Raw genomic sequence first — 12,479 nt, 5'->3', positions numbered from 1 at the left:
TTTGTAGGTATTGTTACTACCAAATGTAATTTTATATCACACATTGCTGGTGTGGTATGCTACACATGCTAGCACTCTACATTGTTATTAAAATAATCTGACTGACATGAAAATATGTTTAAAAATTATCATAATAACTCAACTGACTTTTGGTTTCACACAGGACACAAACATCAGTCTCCTGGGTGAAAGTCAGGAGTTTGTTTGGGGACCCTCCCTGCAGCCTTTGTTGCTCTTCATACCACAGCAATTATCCGGACCATCAAAAAATGATGCCGCCTGGTGTGTTGTTAATGGGCGCCTCAATGCATAAGTATCTGACACAGAGAGGAGACAGGTAAATTGTTTTGCTGATTTTTTTTTGTACACCTAATTATTGCAGGTTGCCATTTCCAATTCCCACTGGATTTTTGTCCTACATAAATGCTCAGTTAAGTCTGTACTTTGTTGTCAGTCCATCTGTGGTATGATTTCTTAAACAGTGAGTTACTTTAAATTTCTTTGATGCTCCCTTGTGTCCATTGCTGCTCATCAGTCTGTATATGTTTTGTTGTTATATATTTCCTATTTGCTGCTGAAGCCTGAAGTACCAGTGTTTTCAAAGCCTTTAATTGTCTCATTGTGCTTTAAGTGTGTTAACATTTCATGTTTTTGTGTTTTTTTCTGCCTTGCTGGAAAAAAAATTCATGCTGTATATTCACCCCAATCTGGGTCATGCGTGCAGATCAAATGAGGTTATTAGATTCATAGTGCCACACCTTAACTACAACCGGCATCTCTACTTAGTACATGCCTTAATAAAAAAGCTGAGGAAGAAGTTCTGCAAGGCATACAAGGTAACTTTCAGCAGCAGCTTATTGAGGGATCACAAAACCCAAAATAAATTTATGACATCACTAAGACATGCAATTGTTTTTTGGCAGTACACAGGGAGTCGATCATGAACAACCATCATGTGGGCATGATTTTTATACAATACCAACACTGTTAGCAGTTGCTGTCATTCCTTTAAAACACTGTGTTAAGATATTGACTCAAGTACACTACACTATGTTAGGTAGGATTACCACTTGAATCATATGCACAGTGAGAAAACAGTGAACTTGCCTCAACTCTACACCCTTCTCACAAGCTCCCTAACATTTCTGCTGCCACCACTCCCTCAGTAACAACCTTTTTACCCAGGGTGCAAGTTGCAAAAAATTGTGCAAAAAAACTATTAACAGTTAACAGTGTATGACAGCATACACGGTCTTAAGACTGTAACAGTGTTTTGATTAGTATAATTTTATTACGATTGTTGCGATAAATAGGTGCTTGTTTTTCTCCCTCTCAAAGTAAAGATATTTCATACAAATGCATATCTTTTAGTGGACACATCAAAACTTCTTTCCATCACTGTTTTGGAAAGAATACATTTAAGACAGCAGATGCAAAAAAAAAAAATGCACACATGAAAACAAAACAAAGAATGAAGACTGTTGCAACTCACAGTGTTAATTCCACATCACTATATGAGCAGATCATTAACAATAGACTACAAACATTTACAGTGCTGCAGTGACAATACCACTGTCTAACTACTGTTGAGCAATACTGATTAAACTAATCAGATTTCTGCTGGTCCATATCAGGGATCTTCAACAAAATGGTACTCATGTGAGGATAATTGGCAGAAATAAAACATCTATTATACTTTTGAAATATTCCTGTTTCCACAGATAAACTTATAGTTTAAAACACAGAAAATAATACAACCCAGACAAAACCTCAAGAGGTAAGCACAGAGACATGACAGCAATCACTCATGAAGGAGTTAAGTAAAAGAAACAAGCCAACCACACCCAGTCACTGTCTGAGTGAAACACTGGAAAATCAACAGGGCATGACGATTTTTGCAGTGCATTAACTCCATCTTTGAGCAAGCAAAGTACAGCCTCTATAATTATAATCCTTGTTCTGTGGATGAACACCAATATACAATGTCAGGCTTAAAGTGTATAAAATTCGACCAGTGTTGTTTATCTTTTCTTCAAAAATTAATCCACAATTACATTCACAAACTTAGAGCAAAGATATAAAAATTGCAGTCCAGCTGTGCTTTTTAAAGCTATTTATTTTTTTCCTCTTAACTGTCTGGTGACAGATGGCTCCCAAGGTCTTGAACTTTGGCCCCGGGTCACTCTAGAAAATCATATCTTCTCCCACATTGCAAAGTGAACAATAATTAAGCTGCTTCTTAACTACCTTTGCCATTGCTTAAAGCAAATGCAAACAACTTTATAGGTTCGTCCATGTTATGTATAGGAGCATTACAATGTGACTCCCTTCATTACAGCACAATGGTGGCCTGTCGGTTTGGTAAATGGCTACATTTTATATAAACCTTTTATCCAAAGTGCTCTTCAGTTTGCCCTCATTCACACAAACAGATGCAATGTGCTTGTCTGACCATTGGAAGCAATTTGGGGATCAGTGGGAGGACACTTCAACATGTGGATGTTTGATGCAATCTGAGATGTAGTAGGCTATAAGAGCAGCTGTATTTTAATGAGCCCCCCTGTTTTCAGAGAGAAGTATTAAGAGCTCTTAAAGCTATGTTAAATTAATATATGTTGGTCTTCCCACCTCCACCGCAGCCTCCAGTGTGTTACTGGTGCAGCAACTATTTATGGAGCAAAGGGTTTACGCCACCTTTGTGTGTCAGTGGGTTAACCAGGTGGAGCTTAGGGATCTTTGAATGCACACACCCCACAGCTTCTGGCCTCATCTGTTACAAACTTGGAAATGTCTATTAGTCATGTTTCAATGCAATCACTGTCTTTATGTGTGTGTAATAAAAATTGTGTCCTGTCTGTAAAAAATCACACACTATCTTGTCTGGTGTAAAGAGTGCATTGAGTTATTTAATCAACATTTTGATGATTTCTCCAGAGACACAATACATCTGAGTCTCAAGAAATCACACAAAAAAATATAGCAATGAGCAAAGCATGTAAAACATATCCACTCTCCATGCAACAGTTCCTGGTTTGTTAATCAATAAGGCAAATGTCAGTCCCATTTAAAAATATATCTGCATTTACCTTATTAAAACTCAAAACTATTTAGTTAAATGGTACATGGATCACAGATACAGCTTGTGTCATTATGATTGTAGTACCACAAAGAGTCAGTATTTGACAGGAAACAGGCTGAAGTAGTTTGAGTTATACTTTGAAAAAGTTAGGCCTAATGTTTGAGTAATTAATGGCATCGGACATAAAGGTAGACATATGTTTACGGGGGTGTATATTTTGAAATGTTGACAGTACATGGCTGTGTGTGTATAAATGCATTTTTAGTTAATTTTTGCACAACACTAAATTGTTTCAGATATCACATCTGAGATCTGACCACATACGTGTGCACACCCACAGGACACACAAAGTCACAACACATCTACAGTCAACAAACAGAAACCCAGCCTGGCAGGCTTTCAGTTGTTGATTTGTATTTATGTTGCCATCGGTAATTATCATGCCTCCTTGGAGTGCTTTATACATCGACCCACTTGCATATTTTGGACTTTCACACAGAAGATGTGGTTTGGATTCTCTCCACTAAAAATATTGTTAAAAGCCTGACTAAGACTCACAGTGAATATATGACAGGCTTGTACTGTACTATGTAACTATAGCAAAAGCTAAAACAGTGCATGAAAGACTTAATGCAAAATACGTTTTCCTAAGACCTGAGATTTTGTTTGGTATGCATTTTTAATTTCTCTTAGCTACTATGAGTAATTAGGGCCTGATAAATATTTTAAAAAAAACAATCACTGTCATTTGTTCAATTTGTAGTGACTCTGAGTTACTTTTCATGTCTAAAACTGTACAAAAGTGTTGATTTCAGTGCCTGAACATGTGCAAAAGCATAATTGCAAACAAGACAATATATATTGAAGCCTTGTGATTTGTTTGCTTTGTAACTGCATTAATTTTACAATTTGGGCACAGTGATCACATTAATAATCTGACAAGCAAAGAACTGAATAAATTAATTAGAAAAAGGCATACATTCAAAGGCTGAACGCACTAAATGTAGCTGAAGATAAATGTGAGAGGCAGTCATCTTTCTTTCTTTTTTATTTTTATGTAACTATTACAGATAAAATTAATCCAATTTCAATTAACTTTGATATTCATCTATTTCTGTGTGAGCATGAGTTACCTCTAGAGATTAGAGTCTCTAGTCATCCTTAGGACACTGTCCTAACCTTACATTCAGTTTGTCTTCAGTTTTACAACAGAGATGCTCACTGTATTTCCTATTTAGTTCAAGAATTCCAGTTGTTAGAGCCATTTTTCCTGCGAGTTTGACAAACACAGTTTATTCTCTCGAGACTTTAAAGGAGCATGTGTGACATGCAGAGTGTATCTATGATTCAGAATCTGGGGCAGGATTGTCTACACGTGGTTTCCAACATGGAGCTAGCGGCTAGCAGCTAACAGTGCTAACTCAATAAACAGTGCCAACAATGGTAACAATGCTAACAGGGCTAATATTGTTAACCCGGGGGCAAAATTAGAGATGAGTTGTTTTTTTTCCCCAAAAAATTGCAATAGCATGGCCTGCCCTGCTCTGCCTTACTCAGCCTCTGATTAGCGTACCCTAAGACACTGATTTCGCTCCTAAACCAAACCAGTCCAACGAAAGCTAGCCAGTCAGAGGGAGGGTTAAGCAGGTGATGCCTTAGCTATATGAGGAAAACAAATCTGGATCTTTGCACTGCAAATAGTGTTTTGTTGCTATGCTTCAAGTCTTTGAAACCTGAGGAATTTTTTGATTTCCTTTAAAAAACAAAACAACAACAACAACAACAAAAATGAAGGTAATAAGCAACTTAACAAGACATGGCCCTAAAAATTAAAAATTTGCCAGATAGGTACATATTTACAAGAGATAGCAAACAAAAACAAAAACAAAGAAAATGACACCCAAAAAAGTGTTAAAAATGTATGTACAGTATATAATTGTAATAATTATAAATATGGTTTTCATGACATTTTTCATCAGTTTTTGATAATTTTCTAATAACCCTCCACCCCCCTTTTAAAGTAATTTTTAGGCAATTTCTGGTCACCTTTCAATAATTTCTTGAAACTTTTTTCCCCATGTTTCTAAAGAAATCAAACCAGTTTACTTCATTTTTAAAGCAGCTTGTGAAAGGCTGCTTTAAAGTTGATGGTCTGAATGTTGCAAAAAATCAGTATCAGTTTTAGCTAATTCCCTGTCCACCACAATCAGTGCTTGCATTAGAGAGGAAAGAGTAAATATTTCCCCTGCACATCAAAACTAGTCAAGCATTTTAATACTTTGCACTCAAATGTCAAGCATTGGACCTGAATCAGTCTACAACACTATTAAATAGTTATAAAGATTGCTTTTGATGACTGAAAAGTGGTGGTTTTGGGGATTACTCTTTAATAACGACGGCGTGTACATTTTGGATTAGAGTCGCTTTCTCATGTCTTATTGTACTGTAGGCAGTGCTTTCACTTGGCATGCAGATTGAAGCCAGAGTACTGAACTTCCAATCCAGGTCCAAGTCTGGGTCAAAGGGAGTTTCATGGATGGAGATGGCATCAAGCTGATAGTTGGTCTCTGAGTCTCCCTCCTCAGCATACACATGAGGAGCATAATCACCCAGCTCCTCTTCTGGTGCCTCAAGTGTGTACAGCTTCTACAGCATACAGCGGAAGGAAAAAGAAGAGGAGAATTAATTTTGAGAAAATACGTATACAAAATTGCCCTCACTGTGGAGGATTTATCAAATTGTTATCAAAATTGATATCAAAATTATCATTACCTCATTTAGTTGTTCAAGCAGCATTGTGCGTCTTACACCAGTCACTTGATCTTCAGAAAATTTACTGTGTCCACCCCAAGTCTGGGAAATCAGAAGCAGATTAGATATTTTTGTGATTTCAGTTGTTTAAATAACGACATAAAATGTCACAGTTAATTTCTATGGATATTAAAAAATAAATAAATAATATAAAATTTCACAGGAAAAGGGTTCATAGTAGAGTAGATTGCATTTTTATTTTTTGCTAATGGATATTAACTGAAACGATTTAAAAAAAAAAAAAAAAGAGTGCAACCAAATCATGAGCCGTTGTGACCAACTGAGAAAGTTGGTAGATAAGTCATAGCAGTATCATATCAGTAGGATCAGTTCATTGCTGGTTTTGGTCTTTTCGTGGGATTTGTTGACAATGAAAAAAAATCTAGGATATAATTACTGTACCAGATCTAAACAGTCTTTTTGCTGTTTAAGGATTTCAGAGTGGGTTATAACATGCTCTTCAACCTGGGAAAAAAAAAGAGATTAGTCTGTATTTTTTATGATGCATGGAATGACAGAGAAAAGTGTGTTTTATAAGATTGTTAATAAGTTAATGCACATTTTCAGCACTTACTTGGTCTGCTTGCCCAACCTGTGGAACTTGAGATATTTTTTGGATTTGTTTCTCATTTTGAATGCTTCCTTTGTCTAGTAGCTCGAAAGCCACCTGTTGAAAGTTTGAATACAATCTTAAGAGTCAGATGAGATCAATCACCTAATATTCAAGAACATGTAATTTTAGAATAAAAGTTATTTACTTTGCAGTCAGTTCCCTGTCTTTCAATGTTAGATGTCATCAGATTTTGTCCTGAATCTGGGATCTGTATAGGCCTGGTCCCTTTTTTGCATGACATCAGAAAAGCCATAAGTAGTAGACCTGAGACACAAAGACACAAAGACACAAATCAAATCATTCAGTTTTCTGTCCTAAATGAGGCCATTTATCTTTTATCAGAGGAGAGGCTAATGACCAAAATGTAAAACTCTGTTATTTTACATCCTTAATGGAGCAGAGTGTTCAACTGAAAGTTGTTGTTTGTTTTCTTTGGAACATATCACCTAAAAAGTATCCACAATTCAAAGGTTTTTGGACATGCATCCTACCTGCAAGCAGTAGAATGCTGAAAAATATGACCCCAAGTGCTCCTCCTCCAACTACACTCGTAGCTTCAGGACAGTATGGCTTTGCTGGGTCTACACAGTCACACACCGTTACAGACAGGGTGCGTACAGCACTCTTGCCCTGACGGTCGGACACTTCCAACAGCAGATCATAATGTCCAGAATGAACTGTGCTCTCTTTCACCAGGTAAACCGAGTACCCTGTAAGATTCATTGTGACATACTGTGATTTTTTATAGTGGTGATATTATTTGCACACAGTCTTGGTTCTGTTTGAAGGAGATGAAAGAACTAAAGCTCACCATGCGTAGACTCAAGCCTCCACTTGCCCTTCTGATTTCCCTGGAGCATGAAGGTGAAAGGTCCACTGTTAGGGTCTTCGTCTGGGTCCACAGCTGTGATGTTGGCCAGAGATGGTCTATCAAGTTCGCACATGTAGATTTTTGTTACGAGCAGGGATGGAGCATTGTCATTCTCATCAGTAATATAGATGGTCAGGGTTGCCGTGCCTGTCATTGGTGGTCGACCTGGTGACCAAAACACGTGCATATTAAGTTGTGTGATAAGGAAATTATGATTAATAACAGCGTATAAATACTCATGTAGGTCATACCATTGTCAATAGCATATATTGTGAGCGTATAGATATTATTTTGCACAAAGGATGACTCTCGGTCTATGATCTTCGTTGTGGTTATTATTCCAGTCTTAGAGTCCACTGTAACCCAACCAGCTGGCTCGTCTCCTTTTCTGTATCTGAAACACACATAGTATGTGCGTGGTGTTACACATTTTCAAGTTCTCCATCGACATACTAATGAAGAATATTGTTGTTCTGTGATGTGTAGCGAGTGTCTTATTGACTTACACAATTATGGTGCCACTGGTGATGTCAGGATCCTTAGCTGTAAATGTCCACAGATACTGGCCCACCTTCACATTCTCCACCACCTTAATTTGTTTGTAAGGTTTTTCAAAGTATGGACGCTCATTTACATCCTCCACAATCACTATCACTTGGAGGGTGGTTCGACGTTTTACCTCTGTCTGAGTCTCTTCAATAACAGTGATTACTTCCCAAAGCCCGGTGGTGCTGCGACGCACCACCCTGCACGAGTGAAATGGCATCTCATTCTCCACACTGATAGTCAAGTTCCTCTTTGGACCGTCTATATAATCCAGACGCTGTAAAAGAAATAAAGATTAAATGTTAGTTTGAAGTGGAGATGTTCTGATGCCGTTTTTTTTCCTTCTTGATACAGATTCTGATATCTGAACTTGTATATCGAACAAAACCAAGTACCAATTCAATGCAACTGTGTTAAAAAAAAAGTCTAATGGTATACTTCTAACCCTGTATGGATATGAGATAATTGTTATTGTTGTATGGCATGGCTCAGGTCAAAGCCTTTGTAACAATTACATACAGAGAATGATTGTTAGTCAGTCATGAAATAATACAATGGGATAAAAAACAAACTTCAGCAATAATATAATAAATTAAAAGACATTTACATTTTTTAAACAGTATTGTAACCGTGTGGAACAGTAGTGCAAATGAAACTTAATGTCATGGAAGTCAATTCTTTGTCACTCTAAAACAGTAGCTACCAGTGTCCGCAGAGCACAACTTTCTGTGTAGGCTATTGTTAGAGAGAGCCAAAGGCACATGGAATTCTGGGAAAACTGACCTTTTATCCAGGTGTTTAAACTACCCTAAAGATTATAAATTAGTTACACTGTTTCAACTGGTGTATGGACATGCATACTTGCCAATACCAAGTCCAGTATTTTAGACACTTACGATACCCGTATCTGAACAATTCTACGTATTAAGAATTAAAGTATTAAAATCTGATTTAACATCACATCAAACATCACAGGACTCTTCATCAGCCAGAGTCCATCATACACTGGTAGATGGCAATCTGTAGGCAAAGCACCTGGAATCCATAGTAATGATCGAATGTGCTGTACCATAGTGCTTGTTGTATTGGCTGTTTTTTTCTCTGAAGGTATTTTGTAGATACCAGAAGGTTTTAAAGAGCTTGTGGTGGTGTCAATGTTTCATGGATTTTTCCCAAATAATTATTGAACGATAGCTTAACAGGATTATACCAAATGGAAAAAAACATGTTTTATTGTAGAGCTGTGCACAGGGTCTTGATTCACTCACCCTCTCTTTGCCCCTTTCTCATCATACGACAGGGTTTCTCAAAAAATGTATTTATTCATGGCAAGCTGCCACTGTTAAAATATCTGTTGCCATGTATTGATTCTATATGTTTGGAGCTGGACTGTTAATTAGGAGTACTGCTAGAGTGCAGAGCATACTATGGGCATTAGAACGCCAGGCGCAGTTAAAGTAAAACTTATCCATTTTTTACGCTGGGACTAAAAGTTAGCTCTTTGCAGCTGCTGCACATCACATTCATCGATCTGAGCAAGTTTGACCAGATCGACAGCACAGCTCAAACTTCTCAATCAGCTGCTACAAAAAGGAAGAACTTCAGAGGACTTCCGTCTGTGCTGCTGCGGACCCACAAAAACATCAGAATTTAAAGAAGGGACACAGAGTGATAAAAAAGGGACACATACAAACAAAGAAGATAAGATATAATAGTCTGCAGCTGTATTAGTTTGTGCTAACCAGACAGGGAGAGCAGGAGAAGAGCAGTTCATGGGGACGACCCCCCAGCACTACAATTTTTTTCGCAGTCAAAACAGTCACAAAAACAGCCGTGGAGGAACTAATCAATACATGTATGAACACAAACAAAGTACCTTTTTCACATAGAGTAGTCCCTCATTTGTCTTATTATCAGTAGTGATTCTGAAGTTGTTGTTCAGGTCGCCTTGGATTTGATATTTTGCTCTCCAGGCTGCTGTAAATTTTCTGTCATTGTCCGTAACTTGCAGACGTGAAACAAGAACATTTTCCATCCTTTCTTTCACCCTCCCTGGACCCTGGTATAAGAAATAAATTAAACGTATTATGAAAAGACATTATTATAGTCATTGTATACCTCGTGGTTATTTAAAGTCATTGCTCACGGTTTGTCCAGTGATTTGCGGAAGGTGGTTATTTCCATTTTTTATGTTGATTACGACAGTGGCGGTGCTGGAGAGCTGCGTTTTTTCTCCACGGTCTTTGGCCTCCACTATAATGGTGTATTTCTCTGCTTTCTGATTGGTGAAAAAGAACAGTCACTTTCCAAAAAATATTATAATATCCAACATATTTTAATTATTTTAAAAAATAAATAAAATGCAATCAAGCAATGGGTTCTCTTACCTCATAGTCCAGGCAGCCTTTAAATGAAATGGTTCCAGTTTGAGAAACCTGAGTTAAGTAGAACTCCATCTCGGATGTTTGAGGAATGACTGAGACTATTTTAAAATCAAATAATTTATTGTTCTCCGTGACATCATCATCATGTGCCGTAAAGGTAACCAGTGTAGTTCCTGTCAGTATCAGAGGAGAGGAGTTTTGTGTTTTATTTTATAATAACATTTAATAATAGTAGCAGTAAAGATAACGAGATTAATTTTGAGAGAGTTACCTTGCACTGTTGACTCTGCAATGCTGATCTCGTAGAAGATTTTGTCAAACTTTGGAGGGTTGTCATTTGCGTCGATGATCATTATCTGAACGTCCAGCTGCGTGTCGACTTCATACGTTTCTTTTTCACATGCTTGATACGTTACCTGTAATACAAAAGTAACAATTAGGAAATAATAAAACCCTCCACTGTGCTTTACACTCTAAGCGTTCTCTCTCACACACACACACACACACAAACAAACAAGCTTTAATAATGCAGTTTTATTAAATTCCTTCAAACCTTTAAAACTCTGTATTGCTCATAGTCGACTGGGCCGTGAACAGAAACCTCCCCTGTGGATTGGTTGATTGATAAGATGTCTTTTGGCTCTAAATTAATACCTTGACCACTGATTTTGAAAAAGGGAAATTTCTTTCTAATGTCGATCTGTAGGGAGTCAAAACACAACAGAAGAGAATATTGTGATGATCTTGCATCATCATATGTACATTAATTTCCATGCATTGTGATTCCTGGTAGGTACTCACTGTGCCCAGTATGTATGGGAATGTTCCTTTATAGCCTTCATCAATATTGAAGGTAACACCATTTGTGTTTTGCTGCACCACAATATCTTTAGATGAACTCTGCTGCTTCACAGATTCCGAAGATGAACTGTGCTGTTTGACAGTTTCTGAAGATGACGTTTGCTGTACCAAAATATCTGAAGATGACCCCTGCTGCACCACAACATCTGAAGATGACCTGTGGACTCCCACACACTGCAGAAAAATTACGTTACATTACTTTCATTGGATAAGTAGCCTACATTTGCAATGTTTTTGTATTTTTTGATAACTACTGGTTACAAAGACTAAAACATTTCTAATAAAAACTGTGAACATGTTAAAAAAAGTCACTCCCACCTCTTTAAGAACACTACTATGCAGGTTAAAGGGACCAGAGCTATACGTTATCCATAATAGCAACATGTTCTCATCCCAACTCTTTCTGTATCAGTTTTGACTTGTCCATGGACAGCCTTTCAATTTATGCTCATTACACACATAGTGTCTTTTCAGAATACACTTCAGTTTTCACAGTGAATGCACTGTTTCTTCTTGTTACATGCATATAGTCTTATTCAAAATGAACTTAAAATGTACATAACACACATAGTTTTTAGGTTTAATTCCTTAAGTTTAGGCAACAAAAGTCTATTGTTAGGTTTAAACAAAAACATCATGACTTGGCTTAAAATAAGTATGATTGTCACTTACATAATGTAACATCACGTGGTACACATCATGTAAGATGTGTTACTTGTGTAGTGTGCCACACATACTAGCACACTATGTTGTTGTTAAAATGACTCCATTGACTTTTGGTTTCACACAGGACACAAACAGTCCACAGTTTGTTTGACCCATCTCCACTCCTGCCTGCCTTACATGGAATTTCTTTCTCTTCATACTATGGTAGATGCCAGACTGTGCATCTCATATCGCTGCAAATGGTGACTGTGCATCAGTGTAAAACGCCTACTGACAAAGCAGCAGTATTTGACAAGTTGGAAGTGAAAATGGCTTGATATTGTTTACAGATACAATCTGTCTGTTTCATTTTTAGAATCAGCTGGAAGAAAAAAATATGTAAAACAATGAATTATGTTGAAATCTAAGGCAGAAGTAAGCATAAAGTAAGAAGAAAATGCTTAAATACTGGTCAAATCTACTACCAATATAATATTAATAAATTCTTACCAGAATCAGGAGAAGACGGAGGTGTACTATCTCCATTGTATATCCAGATCTTGAGTTACTATAGAAGTTGGTCCATTAGCTGATAACAGTATGCCTTGGATGCAACTGAATAGAAGTTCAACTGAATCCCAATGCAGGTTCTGGCTTAAGTATAGCTGA

General features: G+C 37.2%; 1 protein-coding gene across 1 annotated transcript; it reads right to left on the bottom strand.

Moving 5' to 3' along the window:
• Positions 1–5,458: 5,458 nt before the first annotated feature.
• On the bottom strand, positions 5,459–12,356 carry LOC121946464 (cadherin-like protein 26). Its single transcript, XM_042491027.1, has 16 exons — positions 12,321–12,356; positions 11,106–11,339; positions 10,858–11,004; positions 10,576–10,720; positions 10,308–10,477; positions 10,067–10,198; positions 9,797–9,979; positions 7,881–8,197; positions 7,626–7,768; positions 7,315–7,539; positions 6,995–7,213; positions 6,649–6,767; positions 6,465–6,557; positions 6,293–6,355; positions 5,852–5,932; positions 5,459–5,725 (listed from the first exon to the last, which is right to left on the bottom strand). Exons 1-16 carry the CDS (start codon positions 12,354–12,356, stop codon positions 5,459–5,461), a joined length of 2,574 nt encoding a protein of 857 aa, XP_042346961.1.
• Between the last annotated feature and the right edge of the window lie 123 nt (positions 12,357–12,479).

The sequence above is a fragment of the Plectropomus leopardus genome, chromosome 8 (assembly GCF_008729295.1).
Source record: "Plectropomus leopardus isolate mb chromosome 8, YSFRI_Pleo_2.0, whole genome shotgun sequence".
In the NCBI taxonomy this organism is placed as follows: Eukaryota; Metazoa; Chordata; class Actinopteri; order Perciformes; family Serranidae; genus Plectropomus; species Plectropomus leopardus.
The sequence above is the reverse complement of the archived record's forward strand: the minus strand, read 5'-3'. Positions and strand labels throughout refer to the sequence as shown.

Excerpts from the sequence above, each read along its gene's own strand:
- LOC121946464 (XM_042491027.1), bottom strand. The coding sequence starts at position 12,356 with ATGGAGATAGTACACCTCCGTCTTCTCCTGATTCTG. Across the intron at positions 11,340-12,320 it reads TCCGTCTTCTCCTGATTCTG|TGTGTGGGAGTCCACAGGTC; the intron begins GTAAGAATTTAT and ends ATTTTTCTGCAG. Across the intron at positions 11,005-11,105 it reads TCCCATACATACTGGGCACA|ATCGACATTAGAAAGAAATT; the intron begins GTGAGTACCTAC and ends GACTCCCTACAG.